Raw genomic sequence first — 24460 nt, 5'->3', positions numbered from 1 at the left:
GCTATAAACAAAATATCATAGGACTACTTACCGACTGTGCTTTTCGAGACTCCATTGCTTAAACTTAGTTCACTCTGAGCGCGATTCGCCTGGGAAAGCGAGAAACAGAGCGAGCGAATAACACGTCAGATGCGACGTCGTTTCCGGTGAAATTTACCATTTCGCGAATCGCTTCGATGTTCGGAACTGTCGAGCTTTTCCGCTAGCGAAAAAATTTCATACCAATCGTATTCCCGCAAGTTGCCAAGTGATTCTTGTTTTCAAGATAACTACAAAAACTTCCTCACGGAATAGAGTAGATGTTGAACGAGTTTTAGAAGAAACGGAAGCTGCTTCATTTTTGTACATAAAAATGAAATCACGATACAAGGATATTCAACTGAAGGAACATCGATGGTAGTTAATTGCGAGCGCCTTAATTTCAAAGGTGAGTAAAGTTTGATTATTATAGGCTTATCCACAAGTACAAACTATACGATATAAAAATGATCAATCAAATTTGACGCAAGTGCATGTTATATTATTTCTTATGTAAACAATCTTATTAATAACCTAAACCATTTATTTGGATTTTAAACATAAAATTTGCTAAGTTAAATAATGACTCAGTTCATATTAATGATATGAGAAAAATATCAATAATTTGATTATTAACATATACTGTATATTCATGGCATATATAAATATATATATTCTATCCTAATACCCATGTGCATTTTTATACTTTAAACATTTGTGCGTCTGTATGATGCATAAATGTGTATCATAAAGACAGTAAAATATTTAAAGCCTGATTTTTGAAACTTGTGCAAATAAATTATTTTAATTTTATTTACAGAGGAAAACAGGATATCGCTATTAGAGGAAAAGTACGTTATTCCTTATGGCATGTTTACCACTAAAATTTTAATATTCTATCTTTATATTTTTCAACTAATTAATAGATTATATTTATGTAATTCATTAGTATACTTTTATATTCATGAAGATTTTTTAAAATCTTATTTAAAATCTTAAAATAGCTAATAAAATTAAATGTATTAAGTTCATTATAACAATGTGTCCCTTATTCAGATAATATTTAAAGAGAATCAAATATACATTAAAATTAATCGAGTTGAAACTTCATATATTTGTATATTATGACACATAAAATAAATAAGAAATTAAATCTTATTTGCTTAAATGGAGAATATATAAACAACAATGATCTCATATTTAAGCTTACAATCTTATACATTATGCAAATCACTTATACTGTGTATGAAACGACATAAAATATTTTATTTATAATTTATAATTTTTTAATATTTGTTATTCTGGAAATGTATTATTATTAGCATAATAAAATGCAAGATCTAGTATTTCATATTAACAATGATTTATACATTCTACAAATTTGTTATTAAGTTGCACGGTACTTCTTATTAATTCTATAGTTCCTATGCGAATATCTTTGAGAATATCGTTCGGAAATGATGGAATTACACAATGATCGAAAATAAGAACGTCTATGCTGTAGTTCTTCATCTCACGTAATGAAGTCATTAAAATTTTTTCATTATTGATATTTTGGCAAACTACGATGGTGTCAGGAACATGCGGATTTCTAGTATGGTGCGAACTGCAAAAACACGGGTGAATATCTTCCATTCTGGGACATTTATGAATCCAACAGCTTGCAAAACATCCAAATACCAACAGGATTAAGAAATCCAAGTATAGCATTCTTTTAATCTAAAAATAAAAATAATTAATTTAATTGTTTTTAATTAAAATCTTAACTTAATCTCACTGTTTTTAAAGTAATGAGCAAAAATCGTATACATAAAAACAAACTGAAAGAGCAATATCTTGTGAAACAGAATAAGCAAATTAATCATATTTAACATATAATAATAGCATCACTGTAATGGAAAATATACACTATATACCCTCCATTATAGCGCGTTTAACCCATGCTTATTTTCGAAAAATCATTGTATACTGTCTGCTTATACTTTTGCACCATCAAAAATTATGTAAATTTAAAGAATAATTCTTATTTTAAATAACCGAACCAATACTTTCATTCTTTACAAGCAATTATTCCCTCATTATCTTTTTCCTAATACCAAATTTAAATGTTGAATAAACAATTAGTAAAGAAATTTTAATTATAAATTATAAAAGCTAGTCGTAGCAAATGTTACGTTATTATATATAAATCACTATTTCTATCAAATAATTTATGAAAGTACAGTACATGTTAGTTATAATATTCACTGCTATATAATATGTTAGTTATAATATTCACTGCTATATAATATGTTAGTTATAATATTCACTAACAATAAAATACGATTTCCAACTTACATGATATAAGATTATACAATATTTTGTAGAAAAGTAATACCTTGGATGATAATTCAAAATCAAATATTTGCATAACAAAGTAGGCTACAGACTTTATGCAAATCGCTACATGGCACTTCAATCATATTGATACTCGTATATCCCGTCCAAACTTAATTGTAGAGTATACAGGTATAAATCTCTCCTATCCACTTTCTTATTATTATTTTAACCATTAAGATTATCCATTTTAATTTCTAATGTAATAACGTGAAGAAAAAATATTTGAAAAAATAAACTTACGCGTAAAAGGTACAGCATTTTTAAAGTGCAATTAATTGCATTGATGCAACCAATTAAAGCTATCAAAAAATTCAAAAATTTATAAATTGTGTTTATTTAGTTTATGTTGGTTAGCTCTTGTGACTCATTCCTTGCGGCATCTAGTGATGATTTTATTTTAAATGCCGATATTTTAAATAAAATAATAATAAATCTTAGCTATAAATTTTTTCACTCCATGCCAATAGAAAAACCTTCGATATACGGTACATTGCTCCGATGCTCGTATTAGAAAAACCGAAAACTTTAAAATAACAAATTGCTATTTTATTTAAATAATCTTTCACCATATAAGTAAATATTTAGTATCATTTCTGAGTAATGTCAATAAAAATTTACTATTTAAAATTGTCCTGGGCAGATGGGAACCTCAACTACCTTTCAGGCGACTCTCAAGTTATTCATGTAAAATACATTGAAATCACTAAATGTAGCAAAATCCCTGAAAAATTAATTTCTAAAAATTTTTATTAGTACAAATTTAGCTTGAAATTTAATAAATTATCTCAGGAAATTATTCGCAATAATAAATTCTGTCGAAAGTTCTTGCTTCGAAAGATTCATGGACACATCTTGTGTAATGAATATAAACGTAACTAGAATTAATTTTTTCAACATAGGCTTTATCTACTGTAACTTATCAAATATAACATTGTAATATGCTTTCTTTTTAAAATATATTAATTAATTTTCTCTACCTGTAAGGATATGCGGCTTTTATAAACTCTTTTTTTTCCTCTGAGAACTAAAAGGGTCTCTTTTAGTAAGCCCATTATGGGTTCGGCCAGGCCCTCAATGGGGTGACAGGGTGGTGGGGAACGGGACCCGACTTATTCAGACGGACCACCCTCCGAAATATTCCTGGGGATTTTTCGACCCGTCCGGATCGATTCCGGGTCCCCCAGAGCAGTGCCGTAACTAGGGCGGTGCCAGCGGTGCCCAGGCACAGGCGCAGACCCTGGGGGCCGCAGAAATGACCTGGACCTAGTTTTGGATTATAGTTTTAGGGCGTAGTTACAGTAGCTCGCACCGGGCGCGTGAAAGGCTAGTTACGGCGCTGCCCCAGAGTAGTAGGCTGCCACCTTGACCGCTTGCCATCCGGACCATTAGTACGTTAAAAACATATAAGTCGAGCAAATGTTAATCTACGGAAGCGAAAATCAATCAAAAATACTCAAAAAACAAATCAAATATCTGCAAAGGATTCGGCCAGAAAAATACGCCAGGGCTATTCCAAAACTGCAAATAGATTGGACGTTGTTATGGACGATGAGTCGCATTTTATCTTTGATGGAAGTGACTGCGCTAGAAACAACACTATTGTAAGCATAGAGTTGAGGCAGATATAGGCCTAAAATTTAAATGCAAAAATTTTTCAGAAAGTGTTGGTTTTGGTAGCAATCAGCTAAAAAAGAAACTCTTAAGCACTCATAGCATCCTCTCGCTTCTGCATAAACAAAGAAGTGTATATGAATGAGTATATTAAAGAAAGGTTGATCCCTTAAACGATATATCTATCTATCAGAAAATATAAAATATAAATTTAAAGCTTTTCGTTTTCTTTTATGATCTATGGCTTCGCTTTACACAACAAATCTAAGATTGGTGGATCGTAAAGAAAACGAAACGAAAACTGAACAAACCTACTCTATCAGAAATCAACACAAAATCTAGACGAATTGTGAAAATGTACGTCGTGAAAATGATTAAAAAATTAATTAATTTTGCATTATTTTTGTATTTATTTTTAGCAAATGAAGTGTATAAAACGATGATTATGACGAAACAAATTAAAATATGGTTGCGACGAAATAAAACAATAGAAGTCCACAATAACAGAAAGAATGTGGTCTGCCAGACGTGAAAAATCGTCCATAGTGAGGAGAATCTGTTATAAAGGCGTCTGTTACGGTATAAGATTTATTATATCAATACTTTTGGCTGGCCGACGTTAGCCGTCCTTAATAAATCGAGATTCGTTATATCAAGGTGCGCAATACCTAGCTATCACTTACTGACAAGTCTTCATAAAGTATAAAAGAGATAACTGAAAACTCATTTTCTCATAAACGCTGCATTTTCTGAAGATTTGGGTTCTAAGCCAAATTCCTATCAAGTTTCGTACTGTAGTCTCCTATGAGGTGTCCTTCACCATTCCTTCGTACTACATGATTTAATCTATGATGGGCACAAAAGAAGTCATCTAAATATTTAGAAAAGAAAGTGTTCGAACTAAAAATAATTCGACAAAAGATGCAATGTATTCAGATTATGCGAAACGTAGTTTGTGCTTGGTCGTTTTCGTGACCAATCCTCACGTCTTCAGAGATATTTGGAATTAAGATCATGTATTGCAATTGTAAGAAGTCTGGCGAAAAGTCGAAATATTTGTCAAAGTTATATCTGTTATACCAAACTGCTGTAGAGGTAATTATGTGAACTAATATAATACTTTCTGTTCAAGAGATAACAGACAATTTGGTTTGTGTCGGATGGATACGAATGTTCCCTAGAAATCAAATATTTGTAAAATTTATTATGATTACCTTTCTTATTCTTCTAGCTTTTCAATTTAATTTGTTTAAAAGGAAAACATTTTATATTCCTAGAAATAACAGTGGATATGAAAGAGAAGAAAAAATAGAAGATATAAGATAATATTCAAATCATGTTTATAGCTGGTTTTACAAATGTATTTTTCAATAATCACATTTATTACTGTAATTGATTTATTTCACGGTGCTTAGGGAACAAAACAGCTTGGCCACTGGTGGGCCCGGAATTCGTCTATATACAGGGATGTTTGTGTGTAGGGGGAGCACGATTTTGTTCATCCTATATAAAGCGTAATAACTCTTGTGCTTTTTGTCGTAAATTTCTGAAATTTTGTAGTTAGGTTTGTGTGTTAGGGGATTGATGCTGTTAAATTTTGGTGATTAAAAGTCGAGAGGGTGGAGAGATAATGGGGGTCGTGTATATCTCCAGTACAGTCGGACTTAATGACGAGTTCATTCGTTATTAGCATTTATCAGGTCAGTCCATAAGTTCGTGCGCATTTTTGTCTACAAAAAAAGCAACAAAAAATTTTAACTAAATTCTATTTCAATCTATAATGTATTCACCATTATTTTGTACAATTTCTTGCCATCTTGATGGTAGCTTTTTAATCCCGTCTTTGTAAAATGATTTCGGGTTTGAATCAAAATATTCAGAAATAGCCTTTTTAACATTGTTCTCATCCTCAAAAGTTTTTCCTTTTAAAAAATTCTGCAAACTCCGAAAAAGATGATAATCACTGGGAGCAATATCTGGCAAATATGGTGGATGAGGTAAAATTTTTCAGTTGAAGCTTTGGAGTTGAGCAGTTGACGTTGTTGTCAATTAGCTATTGACAGTTCATGTGGTATCCATTTTCCTAGCTTTGAAACTTTTCCGATTTGTTGTAGATGNAAAATAAATGCATATAAAAAATTTTAAAAGATTAGTTTTAATATTCATCTTACTAAATTGTGAAATGCACCAGTCTTGTTCAAAAATTTTCAGGAATGGGTCACAAAGTTAAAAGGTAATTTAATAATTTTGAAGAATGGCATATAAAGAAATTTATCATCCAGAGCTTCAATATTAATATACTTTTTCCAATTCAAAAAACATTCAGAGGGAGGGGAAAAAGTCAGTTTATTTCGAAAGATCAGAAAATTCTCTTCAATTCATCTTATACAAGTTCTGCTGATTCAAACTGTTTTCTTTTAAAGTTTTTAACTTTTCCCTTTAGCAAAAATTGGAAAAACTTTAAAAAAGGAAAATGGTTTGAGTCAACAGAACTCATACAAGAGAAACTGAAGAAAATGTTGCAATTCCTGAAAAAAGCTGACTTTTCTAAATGTTTCTAGATAGTAGAATTATTAAAGAAAGTGTACTGAAAAACAGGATGATTATTATTTTTTAAAAGTATTAAATAAATTTCTTTATATCCTATAATGTCTTGATATTTTTTTACTTATTCCTAGAAGTAATTGAACACACTATGTATTAACTATAAAGTTATATTAATATATTAATATGAATTATGTTTGTTTCATATTTCTTGTTAAAAATTACGAAAAAACATTTTTATATTTTGAGGCATTTATGTAATTTATTCCAATAATTTTAAGCATAAAAACATTCCTTAAAGAAGTCCATGAAAAACCTTTGAGATTAAATCTTATCATTAAATCTTTTGTTGAAAATTTTATCTCAAATGTTTCATGATCCTCTAAACTTTTAAATCTAAAAACAGTTCTAAATTAAATTTTTATAATTTATTACACAATAAATTTATTAAATCATGAATTATTTCTTGATTTTAAATATGATCTATCAATATTTAATAATATATACATTATAAAAACTGAAATATTTGTATAAAATATTTAGAAAATGCCTCCACTTTTTTTAGGAATTAAAGTAATTAAATAAATAAAATATATCTTAAAATAAAAATATTCTAATTATTATGAGAACAAAACATTTTCAACAAGTTCAATTACCATCTTCAGATTCTATTGTAATGCAATGCAATGCAAAAAAAAATTCAAAAAATATTTTTAAGTTTCTGATCTCAGAATAAGTAATAATATCAGTAATACAATGCTATTCAAGAGTTATAGTTATTAAATAATGAACATGGAAAAACTAAATGTATCTTTTGATATATTGTTGGAATTTTCTGGAAGATATATACAGCTCTTCCTTAATAGTCTGACAGGTATGGGACCAAAGGGGTGTTGGATTACCAAAAGTGTCCGAATTACCAAAAATAATTGCATATTTTGCATTGTTTTGCTAGCAGTAGCTTACAATATTCCCTACTCCAACTGTTCGAACAGTACTACTCACAGAAAACACACGAAATGTGTGTCATTGTGTAAGAATTAGATGGGGAGATTCACATCGCGACATGCTTCTGTGCAAGCAGACACGTAACAGGGACAGGTACCTTGACGGGAGATGCGTCGGACTACTGAGCACTTAATTTAATAAAGATTTATATCATTAATAAAAACAATCTGCATAGAATAAAACAGAAATTTATTTTATTAATAGAGTATGAGTGAATAATGATTAATTATGCCAGAAAAGTTTTACTTGGCATTAAAATGTTATCGAAACATCAAACGATGCATTGTTGTTTTATTAACAACACATTTTTCATTTAGTTTTACGTATTTATATATTTTTTCCAAAATAATAATGAAAAAATTACTCGATGGTTAAGATATTGAAACATCAAACGATGCATTGTTGTTTTATTAACAACACATTTTTCATTTAGTTTTACGTATTTATATATTTTTACCAAAATAATAATGAAAAAAATTAAATATTTAAAATTTACTTTCAGAGATCTATTGAAGATGAAATAGGAGAACAGAGTTATTCAGATGTATATACTATTCTTACTAGCTACATTGTGATGTTTCTATACGTATCTATTGCTCTAGGGCAATATAATAGCTTTAGAAGAAGCTTTGTAAGTCTCTTGTAATTAATTTTTAATAATAATAATTAAAATAATAATTTCTTATATTTATGTCAATTATTGTATAATGGAAAAAGCTTAATACCATATTTCCTTTCTTAAAAGATGCACTCAAAACTAATAAGTTATTTAGAAGAAAAATGTTTTTGAGTGATTAAGACAATTTTAACATAGTCCAGAAAGACAATTAGATCAAGAAGAGCATTTTAAACCATTTTTGTGAGGGCCCTCAACATTATATTGGCAAAAAAAACTAAAATTAACAAGACACTGATGTGCTTTGACTGTGTTTGTACAACAAAGTAACAATAACTAGCTTTGCTTATCTTAAAATTTGTCAGAGTAAATGATAATTTTGGTTGAAATTATTTACTGATGATTTGTTTTTAATGACAAGTAAAGAGATGATGACATAATCTTCATAAATTTTGAATTACTTAAACTATAATGGAGCAAAATAATGAACGTTTAGTTCCTAGTATAATTGATTTGAAAAACTGTTGTACTATAGAAATAAGATGCATTTCCAAATTGATGATATTTTATGAAAATTTACACATAACTAGCTAGATTTGATCGCTTTAGTACGGAGAGAAGTGTGTCCAATGGCCATCAATCCAAATCAATTCGAAGGTATCTGTGTGAAAATTTCGATCAAAAATTAGGTTTTAAAATTTTGAATTTTAATATGATACATTACAATTGGATAATTGGTTGACAATATAAATTCTTTAGAAGTTCATTATTGACATCATCATAAGAATTTGTAAAATAAAATATCCTAAGCTGAGTATTTCCAGTTTAGTTTAAATCTAGTTTGCAACCTTGTTTAAAAGTAGATAGTCCCAGAAATATTTAGGAATTATTTCATTATATATAAAATAGTATAGTTTTGTATGTAATATAATCTTAAATAAAAATATTTAAAATAAAAATTTACATTTTCTTGCAGGTCGAATCAAAGATCACCTTAGGTTTGGCCGGAGTNATCGATGAAAATTCAACGCGAAGTAGTTTAATAGCGATATACCAATATACTAATATATTAATTACATGGAATATAATAATATACTACACTAATAATGGATTTTTTCATACTTTTCGGTTATCCGACCAACCCCAGTCCCCAATTGGGTCGGATAATCAAGGCTCTACTGTATTTCCTTTAATATCTCGGAATAAAGATTAAGAAACGAAATTTGACACGGTAACTTGTATATAAGGAGGTTGCTGCTATTAAATTTTGGTAGTTAAAGATCGAGGGATGGAGAAATAGTCATGTGTCATATCGCGAGTGGGATCAAACTTAATAAAAACTTTATTCGTTATTGGCACTTATAACTTTTCTAAAATTCATCTCAACCCACAAAATTAAGCATTTTGCGTTTTTATAGTGAACTTATAAATTATTTTTTAATAACATCTCATAACAGATGGCGCCACACAATTTTAACTTTATGCTAATGTTTTAGTGTTTGTTAAACTTAAATAAGCTTATTCTTTTAAGCAGAGAAATTTTCTTGATATATGAGAAATTTCTCTAAAAATTATCGGACTTCCTAATGTCCCCCTTAATCTCCTGTTTAAGTGCGGGGAGTCATGCAAGAGCCGCTCCAGCTATTTTTAATAATAGATTTGCATCTAATCTAGCGGTTAACAAACAGTTGTGTCACGAAATTTTCATATGATTGCCACAAAATTTAAACAAAAAAAAACATTTTTAAATGATAATTTTTTACTACTTTTTAGTATTATCTGTATACTTTTTGTATTAGAAAAATTGTAAATTATATAAGGGTAACTTTGATGTGACGTGGCTTGTCCGTATGCTGCTAGTTCAAAAAGAATATAAATTATATCGATGGTTCGCATTAGGTCATTAGGTCTTAATATAAAGAACATTTTTCAACATAAAATCAACTGTTTATAAAGGATGCAATCTCTAGCGAAGGAAATTCTATGAATGCGAAAATTGCCATTGATGTCCATAGTAATTCGATTATAATTTGAACAGAAGGATTTCATCTCTGTCGAGTGATGACACACATTATGTATTATCCGGAATGTTTTATATATATATTAATTACAGTAACTAAATGAACTAGATAACGCAATACAAACATTTTCTACAAATAAAAGAATGTTTATCTGTTCGCATACATATTATTATAATGTTGTTTTAGGATTTAACGCGTTTCTAGAGCATTCAAATCCAAACAAGTAGGATTTATGTTGATCCCGAATTTTATCGACTATATAAAACTATTTCCTTTTATGATGTTAAAAAGATCAAAACAGATACAGATGACATAATTTCGAATGTTATTTATTTCTATAGTTAAATATATCATATTTAACTATACAAATGAATAATATTTAATATTATTCATTAAATCAAATATATAATATTTAACTTGCTACAATAGTTTATGATAAATGTTAATAGTTTCTTTGCCCTATTATAATTCTGTACTTGGAAACTTAATAAGCATTTAATTAATTTGTTAACATTTTTCATTTAATAATATTTAACTTTTTTAAATTGAAGAAAGGGAGAAAATAAAATATTTTAGCTCAATTGCAGAAAGAGTCCTACTTACTCTTTTCAGTATATTCCTAATGCACCATTAGGATACCAATGTCTTTGCAACTTATTTATAAATAAGTTATGAAGACATCTTCATGTTGACATTAATATATTTACAAATAACCTTACAGAAAAATTTGGTTTTCAAATTTAAACAAGATTCCAATTAGTTTCTCTTGCATTATTTATCATTTAATAATTTTGCACTTAACACTGGACGATTTGAATAGCAAAAGAAAAATAGTTGATTAGAAATTCCATGTAATATTACAAAAGAAGCAAATACAGTAATGACTACGACAGAATATGACTAAAGTTTCTTATATTAATTTGGTACCCATATTATCAGATACAGATTTAGTTTCAGGGATCCAATGATACTAGGATATATAAAATAATAATATTTATGATATTCTCTTTGCATAAAAGTAAATTTAAACTTTGAATTATAAAGAAAAAACTTAAATATATGTTATTGATGCTAAGTTTATTCTCTACTTTTATTAACCAAAAAAACTTTGAGAGTTTAGTAATTGTTAATTGTTTCAACGTTATAATATAAAACTCAATATAACGTTTACTGTATTTCTTGCTGTAGAGTATTAAAAAGTTCTAAGGTAAATAAGATTTATTTTTGTCTGATATTATATTTAAGCAAGTAGAATAGATTCTTTAAATTTTATTTCCATAAATGTCAATTAAATATATGACTGAATTGTGTGTATAAGCCGGCATAAATTCAATTTTAATCTTCTTTACACATAAGATAACCACACGGCTCGATCAAGTTATTTATTATTTTATATAATTTGATTATTAAAGAATGGTTGATGGTCCCATATGAAAACAGTAAACTTTTAATTCAGTTCTGAATAAAAAACAAAAGATTTAAAAAGTCATCTTCTTAAAGTTTTAAAAGAATATATTTATATAAGGAAATATGCATAATGAATGTGCCTTTATCGTTATTAATTATCTCAGAGTTATAGTAAAATATTGCATTCAGAAATTTACATAACTCGTAAATCTTCATTAAGGATGTAACTGGATCTCGTCATATTTTTTTATCTATAATAAATTTTAATCTTGTTGCTACTGAGATATACTTATTAAATTTAACGGAGGTTGAAAATCTTAACAACATTTTAAACAAACATAAATTTATTCATATCGTTTTAAAAATAATCCAAATCATTTACGTATACCAATTTTGTTCCGAGAGTTTTCCTCTATCACGAAACTCGTTTCTATTAATGAGTTTCCGCGTCCACTTATACTGCTACACAGGATACATATAGTTGTACATCAGAACTCATGTACAAGAGGCTAACAAGACACGAAGGCGTCACCACCACGTGTAGACGAGATGATATCATAGGGTCATCGACGCCCGTACCGTTCCGACCTTATAAAGTTCCAAACAGAAGAGGGAGTCAAGTATACCAAAAATAGAAATGCTATATCGTGGTTTTATGCAATTCTAAATGGGTTTTCAACAGATAACATGCATTTGCTCTAGATACACATAGAAAAACTGCATTTAATTAAAATGCTTGTATTGGTTGTATTATGTTTCAACGTGCGTTAAAACTTATTAAAACAAACATAGAAGTTGTAAAAACTTATTCGTTCACTATTTTCAGCTAGAGCATTTGTAGTAAATCACAGTTTTCTTTTTTTTCCAGAAGAAATTTGGTACGACGAATGAAAAAAAAAAAAAAACACGTGCTATGAAAATTTTCGCTTTCAAAACAGTCGCGCACGTTTAACAATGTAAAAACATTAATAGAAACTGTTTACCGTAACGTTCAAGTGACGAAATCACTTTCTTGAATTGTTAAGCAAGATTTATATTTGTCATAAATATTTTTCTTTCATGCATATCGTAACATAATTCTGAAATATTTATACTAAATACGTATTGACGCAATAGACTGAGATAAAATAATACAAAATACAAAAACTTCCATTTAAGATTTAAAAAATTAATATTAACAAAGACAATTTACTATATTCTATTATATATAATGATAATTATTCATGCACGACCTCGTTAAAGCTATAGAAAACCGCTTAAAAAGTAGAAGAACGACGAAACACGCGCAAAGAAAAATATAAAACGTATTAAAAATGATAACAATTATGTCTTAAGACATACTTCACTTACCTTTTACCTGTAAAGCGTGTGAATCTGAACATTTGCCGATTTGATATTCGTTTATCTAAACTACACTTCTGTCACCTGTACCGACGTCCTTGATAATAGAGCTATTTCCTACCAGTTTTACGACGCCTACAATCTCCCCCAAAGTCCGACATTCTCTAAATATTATCTATTATACCTTACAGATTACGTCACGCTCGTTACTTCGAATAGTTTTCCTTATATCGCTCACGAAATTTTTAAATGTATATTAATTTCTTCTATTTAAAAAAGAAAAAAAAATGAAGTTTTAATTTCTACCGCTAGGAGGATTGAAATTGATAACACCATCTGTTGGTAAAAATTGAAATTGACGATTTCCGAAATCGATTATTTGATTTATTTTCCAATTATGGTGGAAATCGATTATCGTGTAGCAGATTAAATTCATAGAAAACGATTACTTTATATTTTACAGATTAAAAATAAATGTTATAAATTATATTAAATACTGATAGCATTAAAAATTAATGTTAAAAAACGCATGATTTTCGCTTTTAATTGTAAATCTAATGCATTTTTAATATATAAAAAATTTCAGACAATAAATTTTGCATATTTTAAACAAGTAATAATCAATTGACTGTAAAATTCAATTTTGGAATTCAGATTAAACAGATATTTTGAAGTTTTCATAGTTATAAATCATAATTGGTTGGGTAATCATTTCAAGTGTAAAAATAATAATCATAATGATTTTACCAATGTAAACCACAAGCCCATATACAGATATAAACTCAGTAAAATTTGCTTTATAAATTGTACAAATATAGTAATAATTATTCAAATGAATTGGTTGAATTAGATTTTATTAAATGAATAAATGAAATATTGATTAGATAAAGACATTTTTATTAATGACATATANATAAATATAAATATCTAATATTCTAGGAGTAATTTTTGTAAACTAAATAAAAATTATAACATTTAATAGTAATTAATTTGAATTAACGAAAGTTAACTTGTTTTAATTTTCATCCATTTTTCTTTGATAATAACGGATAGACAGTTAAAAGAATTCTAATGTTATATGACATTAGAATTCTATACATGTGTTATTATTTAAGGGAAATCATTAAAGTTTAATGTAATCCTTTTATCTAGTACTTCTATGTATTAAATTTTAAAAAATGATGTTGGTATTTAGAACAATTAAAATTCAGTTAAATCCTCACTTTGTTTTTGAAATGATTCCCTAAGCCTGTAATTACAATAATTAATTTAAAACATTTTGACGTTTCTCTGCAATATAACAAAGTCCGTAACCTTAGACTGAAACAGAAACAATTTTCACTTTTATACAGAAAATTTTTCTGTAAAAATGTTGTAATTATGTATGTGGTAAAGACAACACGTTTTGTCTTGCAGACATTAATTAAAGGCAAGTTTGCTCTTTATTTAAAAACTCTTTCCACCCAGTGGGCACTAAGATGGCTCTTTCTTAGCAAGCCCATTACGGGTTCGTCCAGGCCTACTTTGTTTTAAAATACTGGTGTAGTTAGAATCTCTAATGAAATTATCTGGTGTGCAATTGACGACAGCTGTAATCATTAACATGCTTGTCTGAGATATAGCGTAAGCTGAGTTTTGGAGTAATCAAACAATTTTATCTAGGTACTTTTTCGTCAATGAGTGTATATATATATTATAAATAAAAGGAAATTTTAGCTGTAGGATAATTTATTTTTCTACACTTTTATATTACATTTGTATCGCATAAAGGTTAAGATTATAAATTTAAATCCTTTCTACATTTTGATAAAATAATAAAGCAAATATCTGTATAATATGTTATTAATTTATCGTATCTTCATATTGTCAATATACTGATGTTAGCAGTGTTTCAATACATTTTAATTTAGTAATTATCAATAATTAGTAGCCTTATTATAAGACTTACCTATCAAGTTGTTTTTAAAACTGAAATGAAATGTGCAATGTAGAATTATGTCATTAATATTTGAAAATATATAAATGTTAATGACATAATTCCACATTACACAATTATAATCATACAATGATTTACAGAGTGTCAGATTAATATAAGAATAAAGTCCATGAGAATATTCATGATTTCGTAATTACGTAATTTCAATGATATCAGATAAAGCACATTCTTTTCAGCATTTTTTGCTATTCGATATTACATTGTATCTTTTGTACAAAGGTAAAAAAAACGATATTCTGAACAAAAATAACAAATAAAGACCAAAGACGAATTTAGAAATTTAGAATAATGATATTCACATAAATTTTTCACAATATTCAGTGCAGTAAATAGGCAGGTATAACAGGTATACGGACACAGGACCCGGGACGAAGGGGTGTCTTAAAATGGGGTATCAAAAATGATCGTTATCATATTTTTATTTTCAAATTTTTAATTTTGTGCCCCTTAAGTTTTAGTAAGGTCAAAAAGTAACTCACCATTTCAAGGTATTTTTTTTTTTTCCGAAAATGAGGGAGTCAAAAATAAAATCATCCACACGGAATGTGAAAAACTTGTTGCAACACTGACAATATACGTCAAATTAGAAATAGGAAATAGAAATGTTTAGCAAGCCATTGGACGTATTTTGAAATTAGAAATAGGAATTGGAAATCGAACCAAGCCTTGCTATTGGAAATAAAATATAAAGTAAATATTGAGTAATCATAGTTTGCGCTATGCGCTATTCACCAATTAGAAGGGCTGAAAATTAAAGCTTTAAAACTAATTTTTTTTTTTATTAAATGAAAAGCTGCCAAGGAGTCATGCTCGACTTTCCCGGCATTCGAACAGGAGGTTAAGGAGACCATTAGGAAATACAGTAGAATAACTTTCAATGGTACTAAGGAAATTCAAGTAATAACAAAAGCTAAAAAGGAGTTCATTTGTTGAATTATGATAAAAATTTCCATAAAAATGTTTAAATTTAAAAAACGCTATGACACTAGCTCAAAATAAAAATTGTATGAGGCATCATCTTTCATAAAATGTTATTAATTGAAAGTAGAGATGTGTTTCTAAAAACATGCAAGTAAAATTTTCAGTTAAACCCAACCCTATTCGAGATATAACACAATCCTCTATCTCCCTACCTCCTTGAGTTTCATACTCCAAAATTTAATAGCATCAATGCATTGTATAAACAAACTAGCTGTTACCCGCGACTTCGCCCGCGCGTATTTTGCAAGCAAACCCCATTTATATTCAGTATTTCAACAACCATAGTAATTGTTATATAACACCTACCGCTGAGAATGGTAAGAATTTCTGAAAATCAAACGAACTATTTTCAATTTGATCAATTTTCTTGAACGTTTACAATCGTTCTATAATCGAACCAATATGTAATAACAAATTCGAATTTAAAACGGTTAGAACATGCGGTTAAAAAGTCGAAATATATAAAAATATTTATAACAATGTCTGAAATGTTATTAGTTTAATACATCTAAGAACTCAATGAAGAATAAACGTAGTTGAAAACAAAAAATCGCATCTAAAATAGTACAGTAGAAGCCATTCTTCAGGTTAAGCCTTAATCCTCTCTCTCCCCCCACAGGGGAATTTCTAAATTCTTATTGTGCATTTTCATGACGTACCCTAACTGTGTACCAAATTTCACCTCTTTAGGTTCAGCGGTTTGCTCTGGGCGATGATGAATCAATCAATCAGTCAGTAAGGACATGTAATTTTATATATATACATACCAAATTTTGTTACTGAATCTTTACCCCATTCCGAGATATTAAACGAAAAACACTCATCTTTTCTTTTTTTTTTTTAACTTTTCTGGGTCCAGGGGATCTCAAAACAGTCAAGAATTCTAAAAAAAAAATCCGGAGGGTCAAATTTCATTACAGTATAATACTTTCCCGTGTTATGTTATAACAGTCAGGAAAGTAATAAACATTATATTACAAGTAACAAGTCCGAAGTACAAAACATTTGTGCTCTTATAAAAAGTAAAATAAAACTCAAAAAGTTTTATGGAGAACGGAAACAATAAAGCTTGTATATTGTTTGGATGTTTTATAGATCTGATGCTGGAAAGTAGATAAGTAAATTATACTTAATTTCCTAAATGGGTCGTTTATTTTGAAAGTGGACTATGTCCATTTTTCAAAAAAAAATTTAGTCAGCTGTTATAATGTTTACATTTCGACGTTATTTTTCATTCTTTAACAATTTGCAGCGTATTATGTTGGAAATTCATTGAGATTTTGGAAACAGAAAATTAGCTGGTTAATAGAACAATAAAAATTTTTATTTTGAATTTCTAAGTCTACTTTGACAAGTTTCAAACTAATATGCAGTATGTTATGCAGTAAAATTTTATTAGTTAATAATTACAATAATAAATCTATTATATATAACATAATTTTACAATAATAACACATTGATGGTGCTGCTCACTACTCCTGTAATCCTAACATCTATAATAATCCTAACAGAAAATTCTTACATCCTAATCTGAATACAAAGATGATTTTTAATTTATACCTGCTTGAATGCAAAGAAAATAAAACAAGCGCTGTTAATGAATGGTTTTATAGAAAATTTTTTAAAGATTTATGATGTATGTAAATAACGTAAATTAAATTACATTTCCACCAGCAGCGGAAAAATACATGCCAAAAAATGCAATCTATTAAACATCAAAATTAAAACATCAAATAATGGCGAAGAAAAGGAAGTAAATCTTATGGAAAAACATGATATTTATTTTAGACGAGCAGAATTGACTAGAAAATCATTAAAGTAAGACCAAGGTTCCTAGCATCACTATTACGCTTTTTCTTTTGACTTGCAAAAAGCACTGCCTTAACCAAAGTTGACTATTTCAATTGTATATTAGAAGCGTAGTTTGTATTTTTGAAATCTGGTTTTTCATAATTTCTATGATAATAATGTTTACGTTTATCTCTGGGATGAAACCGTTGCATCCAGAAGAGCACAGGAAGAAGCATCACGTATTCTAAAACATCTAACAAATCTTAGAAATGAAGAACAATTTTTCTTTGCGTTTGAGAACTGAACCGTATAAAATGTTCTATAAAACATCAATTAATTAATGTGAATACAGAATTTAAAACTGGATTTACTACTGCTCCAATATTTTTAAATTATTTAAGGGTTTGCGTTTTAATCATCTCGATTTAAAAATAAATGGACTAAGGCCACTTTCAAAATAAACGGCACGAATGTAGTCTATTAATTATTTTTATAATCTTTAAAATATTTCACGTAATATCTTATTTATTGTTTATTATTATAATTATACATATATAAACTTAAAATTGTCCATCTAATCTAAGACTACCAGATATATCATCCTCATTTGATAGGACTTTCTTATTTGACTCACTAGGACCTTTCCTCCATCTTAATTTGAACTTTTCGTTGTTCCGATATTCATTTTTTCGTCTTTTATTTAGAAATTGTGAGCTTATTTTGTTAAATAAATTGACATAACGATGTTAATACGTATTGTTTTGAAATATACATTTTAAGATGGATAAAAACTATTTATATTACTTTTTAGAATACAAATATTGTATAATTCATATAACCAAAACAAAGAAAAAGGTTTGTTCCTCCATTACTTTCAACTGAAACGTATCGTTTCAATATAAAATTTATCAAACCGTTCCATTAAAATTACATTTCTGATAAAGATTTATATTTATTTATTTTTTTGATGACAATCACAATTTTTTTTTTATATAATCCCAAACACTTCTATTGAATTTAAATCTGTTGATTCACACAAAATCTATTGAAATTTCATCATATTCGATTCTTTCTTTTTAAATTCTTAAAAATTTCACAAATCATATACCGAAAATAATAATTATTGTTATAAAAATATGATTATTTTATAACCTTAATTTGCTTATATTATTTCTTGCAAAATGTTGAAATAGTTTTCCATTTACAATATTTCATCCTTTAAATGCAATATGCTAATAATTCTTGAATTTGAAACGTTGCATTGTAATAGATTCATTCTTTCTTCATCGTTGGCTTTACACAGATTGGAGAAAATTAAATTTAATTTTCTGCAAACTTTATCACAGTCAAAACAAAATAATTTTCTTTTCTTTTTTTTTTACTATTTCATATAAAATGAAAATTGTGAGAGAGAGAAATATATTTTTAGTCTTTATTCACTTATAAAGACTAGAAAATCAACAAAAAAAACTTTTTAAACAGAATTTTTTCTCATTTTGGTCTTCATGGACGTTTCTCGTAAGCTGAAGTGTATGATGGCCAGATAGCAATGGTTAAGATGGTAGCCTACCACTCAAAGGAGCCCTAAATCGGATTCGAAAGGGTAGAAAAACTCGGGGATGGTCCGCTTGGATATATCGGGCCCAGTCCTTTACCACACAGACGCCCATTGTGGCCCTGAGCGAAACCATAATGGGCTTACTAAAAAAGCCTTCTTAGTGTGTATAGGGCGAAGTTCTAAAAATCTGAACTATAACATTTTGGAGCTGTTTTGCCGCTTCAATCGCATGTTAAGACTTTTTGGAAAATTCTTACTATATTTACAACAGCTACATTTCATTAGAATGTTCTCATTCGCTTTCCTCTATAGTTATGAAATTCTTACTTCTTTCTGAAATTATCAGTATCTACAGACTTCTGATTTCTTATAAGACACTGGGTACTATATTATTCTATATCATCCACCTGTTGAAATAATTATCTGAATACTAGATATCAATAATCAGTTTTTTGATATCAGAAAACTAGTCTTTTTTATCTTGCTCACTCAATACAAATAACGAAATATTTTTACTGTCAATTATATAGGATCTACTTTTCATATCATTAAGTAAAAAACAGTACTATTAATATAAAAAATTCATGTACTTAAACAACACGGTAGACCTGTATTTTCAACTTAAAATATCCAAGAAAGTTACAGATGTAGTAGAAATTATAAAATAAAAATTTATACTTGTTCATTCAAGTTATACTATCACAATATCTATTATATCCATACCTATAAAGGAAACACTGAGGACGAAGTATAAGGGCGTATTTAGTATAAGATGATATCATGCTATTAGCATTTTCGATTTTAGCCTAGAGGTAATAAAGTAATTGTTATAAGAAACGGAAATTTAAAAAAAATCCCGTTTTAGTCATGTCATATTTCTTCTTACAGCCTATCAATTATATTAATTAATTGGTAGACTACATTATAAGTACAATACATTCGTGCATAATGCATTAGTTAAGCAAAAAGTATGTAAAAATTAAATTTTAATATTAAAAAAATGGACAATGTAAATAAACGGAATTTACAATCTCCATATGAGATATAAGAAAAAAATTCCAACAAATATCTATTTTTAAACGTTATAATTATTACTTTTTAACGTTATAAATTTTTATTTTGCGAGAAAAAAAAAATTTATAACTTGTATTGTACAACTTTGAGGATGCATTTTATTATATCAATAATAAAAAGTTAATATACTTAAACTTACAAAAACTTCTAACGTTTAACTATTATTTTCTGTGGTATACTTATTACAATTTACCCTAACTTTCAGCATAAAACAGTTTCCGTATATATAAATATTATTCCGTTTAAAATTAATAAATTCTTTAAAAATTTTTGTATAATGACATTTATAAACAACTGGAATGGCATAAATATTTGACATGGGCATGACATGTAAGCTATAACTTACTATGGACTTTCTCCATTTCTATCTCACACAGCTTATATGAAAAACTTTATGTTAATATGCTTAATATTTTGAAAAAGTTAATATATTTTCAATAAATATTAGGTTTTAAATCGAATCTATATCTTTATCTCTCTAAGTTATACTAGCAATAATACATCATATACTTTTATGACGTTTAAAACCACGTGATAAAAACGAAGTCCCGGAGCTTCCTAACCCTGTAATACCAGAAGAATTGTGACTGGACTTAGAAATGAACTTACGCTACCTCAATGCGAACCCTGTTTATTTTATGATGGATCTATTGAAATATCATAGAAAGATAGCGAATTTATTCAATATCGAATCATCGTCATTTGTCAGCTTTTATCATTAGTTACTACTTGAAAACATCTAAACCTAATTTTAAATAAATCAGATGATATCTTATATATTAATAGATTTTATAAACAAATCTCTCCTACATAACTCTACGCATTCAGAAGTAATAGATTAATAAAAATATTAAAAAGAATTTATTTATAAAAAACATCAATGATTCATTTAAAACTATGTAAATTAAATAGTTTTGCATTCGTTCCGCAAACATCAAAATATTTTTAAACTCTACAACAGGAATTTATAAACCAAAACAAATAACTGTTTAAAAAAAATAACCTTTTTAACTTTCAAATGATTAAATTTTTTCATTAAATTACTAGAATAAATATGAAATTCGAGCTCACCCTATGTCCTTCCATTAAGTTGTTACACAAACCAGTAAAACTCGTCCTCTACGTTGATTTAAACGTTTAATTTATCACACGCATCTGTTACGTTCGCGAGTAATTATCTATAAACAGTTAAAATATAACAGCCGAAACCACGCACAAACAAACGGTCAATTACGAATCGAATATTTATATAAATTCAAAAATTCGATCATCACGTCAATTATATTCCATATAATTTATTAATATGTTACAAAAATGATTCATTACGCACGCACGACGGTACAAAACATTTAGTACAATTTCTGATCTAGCAATCGCGAACACATTGTAGAAATTTGTTATTCAGCTGCACAGTACTGTACAACAGTTCGGTAGTTCCTATTAGAATATCTTTAAATAGATTGTTCGGGAAAGAAGGAAGTTTACAGTTATCGAAGATAAGTACATCTACGCTATGGTTCCTCATACCGCGTAACGTGGTCTTCAGGATCTGCTCGGCGCGGATGTTTTGACACACAACGATGACGTCGGGCTCGTAAGGATTTCGAGTATGAATAGAATTGCAGCTGCAAGGATGAATGTCTTCTAATCTGGGGCATTCGTGGATCCATCCACTTGCGTAGCCGAATACCAAGATGATTAAGAAAGATACATACATACATTCTTCGTATCTGAAAGGATTTCAAAATTAACAACGTATCATTGTTTATTAAATAACTTAAACTAAACTGTAGTATTAAATTTTAGTCGAAATTACACATATGTTCCTTTCTCATAGCAAAGAACAACGGTTATAGGTCGCAATACAGTCCAATATTTTGACATTATTTATGTTATAAAATACATTATACTTATCAATGATTGATGTAAGTATTAATAATATATACACTAATATTAGTATATCAGAAACAAATATACGTGCTTCTTAGTGATAGATTAGCATTAACATTATGTGATAACAAAAACACAAGTTATCAGATCGTATTAAAAGAAAACTGATTCCCTTCCAAACATTTCTTTACATAATGATCCACAAATTTAAAAAATCTGATAAAATTTTACTCGTTTTATTTACATATTTCTTATTCCCTTAGCGCAGTGGTGCCCAAACTTTTCGATTTGCGGGCCAAATTCCGCATAAGTCTCAAGTATTTCATATATACCAAGTAAACCTATAGTTATTTCTGATGCTTACGTGTCAAATATGTTCGAGGGCCGGATTTTGCTCGGGGGCCATAATTTAGACACCATAGCATTAGAGCAAAGAAAAACACCATTTTCTGTAGTCCTTCGGGATCCTTTAAAGATCAGCGTACTTCTTAAACTTCATGATTTACAAAACGCGAGTTTGTTATAAATTATTACAATTTAAAAGTAAGAAAACCATAAAACATTATGTTATTTTATTAATTATTATTTTAAAAAATCTGCAGCTTCACCTTTTGCTGATAAGTATCTTATTAATGAGGAAATGATTCNCTTACACTAATTACAGTTTGATTATGAACAGTATTTAATTTTTTGGCTGCATTTGTAGCATTCTCATCACTTAAAAATAAAAAGTATAAAACATGTCTCTTATATTCATCTGTTACTTCCATTTTAACGAAAATAAACAACTGAAATGTTCCCAATTCTGAACGTATTATATGAATGAGATCCAATTTAACACTTCAGTGTAAAAAGTATCACATTAGACTGGCATTTTTAACAGCAAAACATGATTTTTCTCAAAGTCAAAAAATACGCACGAACTTATGGACTGACCTGATACAATTTCTTATAAAAATCCATTCTTATCCTCAGAATTAAGCTTTTTCCCATTTTATAGTAGTTAAACTATAAAAAGTTTTTTAAATAAAATATCATAACAGATGGCGACATACGCAATTTTAGATGTTGGCGGGAAAGTTAAGCAATTCGTTGCTGGATTTTTTATTATTGAAATTTAACTGTTAAAAACGTGAGACAAACGATTGTAAATATAACAGACTGTTTCAAAATTATTCAGGGGTCTATTATAAAAATATTACAAGATTTTTTATAAACTTAAGCAATTATTTACAGTATATCAGCTATTATTAAACTTTTTTGTTCGCATTGTGCTGTAAAACGTGTAATACTTTTTGGCACAACCCATGCACAAAATTTAAAACATATTCTTATATTTTAAATTATGAATAGCTGTGTACAATAATTACTAATACTCGAAGGGTATACAACTAATTATAGCCTAACTATTAATTGATTATAGATGTATTAAATACTTATAGAAGCGTTTTTCTTTCATTTTTTAATTTGCTTTCAGAATATTCACGCACACTTATTCACGTCTTGCGGTACGCCGTTTGAGAATCAGTGATCTATATCTATGGACAAAGTCAAAAGAAACGATTAGTTAAATCAATTGTTTCTTTACAATCCTTATCGTCTTAATTATTTTTCTTATATGCATTGACCGTAAGATCGAAAGTTTCAGTGGGATATATTCTACAGCAATAATGCAAACTCGTGACCAGAGGGTCAAGAAAACAATTTAAATAAATGNATGTAATTATTTAAATAGTATTTTATTACCATTGACTTATTTAACTGAATTTTTCCAAATAAATAACAAAATTCAAAATTTTTATCTAAAATAATAATTATTACAACAAATTAATCTAAATTAACTAGCAACTAAACATAAAAGCTATAGAACTTAATTATTTTTGTAAAATATTTGACTTACAGAAAATCTTGATATATTATTTTTGCTAATGTTATTTCATTTCCTTAAACCAGTAATTAAGAGCTATTATACAGCATCATTTATTATTAAGCTATATTACTATATTACTATAGATTCATTATAATTTATTAAAAATTTCTTAATTTGTATGTATAATTGATTTTAAATACTGCTTAAAATATCTTTCACATGGCTTTAATGTTGAACAGATCTTACTTTCTTCAGATAAAACTATTTTAAAAAGTAATAATAAAGTTTAATTTAATATGAAGAAGTAGTAAAAATTATTATAAATTACTATATTTTGTCCAGTTTTCTATAACAT

General features: G+C 28.0%; 1 protein-coding gene across 3 annotated transcripts; it reads right to left on the bottom strand.

Annotated features, from left to right (window-relative positions):
• Positions 1-1119: 1119 nt before the first annotated feature.
• Positions 1120-21692, bottom strand: LOC111636989. 3 transcript variants are annotated; one of them, XM_023382390.1, is made up of 2 exons: positions 21417-21692; positions 1120-1737 (listed from the first exon to the last, which is right to left on the bottom strand). In XM_023382390.1, exons 1-2 carry the CDS (start codon positions 21429-21431, stop codon positions 1372-1374), a joined length of 381 nt encoding a protein of 126 aa, XP_023238158.1. In that variant the 5' UTR covers positions 21432-21692; the 3' UTR covers positions 1120-1371. The 3 variants fall into 3 exon arrangements, with proteins under 3 accessions (XP_023238158.1, XP_023238157.1, XP_023238156.1); XM_023382389.1 differs by lacking the exon at positions 21417-21692 and adding an exon at positions 2638-2747; XM_023382388.1 differs by lacking the exon at positions 21417-21692 and adding an exon at positions 2396-2604.
• Between the last annotated feature and the right edge of the window lie 2768 nt (positions 21693-24460).

The sequence above is a fragment of the Centruroides sculpturatus genome, unplaced genomic scaffold (genome assembly GCF_000671375.1).
Source record: "Centruroides sculpturatus isolate CEXI.00-Female unplaced genomic scaffold, Cexi_2.0 scaffold610, whole genome shotgun sequence".
Lineage (NCBI taxonomy): Eukaryota > Metazoa > Arthropoda > Arachnida > Scorpiones > Buthidae > Centruroides > Centruroides sculpturatus.
Note: the sequence above shows the minus strand (reverse complement) of the source record. Positions and strands in the feature narration are given on the sequence as shown.

What these genes read in the sequence shown, in the direction of transcription:
- LOC111636989 (XM_023382388.1), bottom strand. Translation starts at nt 2,428, where the DNA reads ATGCAAATATTTGATTTTGAATTATCATCCAAG. An exon ending in ATTTTGAATTATCATCCAAG is followed by an intron (nt 1,738 to 2,395) that starts GTATTACTTTTC and finishes TTTTATTTTTAG; the next exon opens with ATTAAAAGAATGCTATACTT.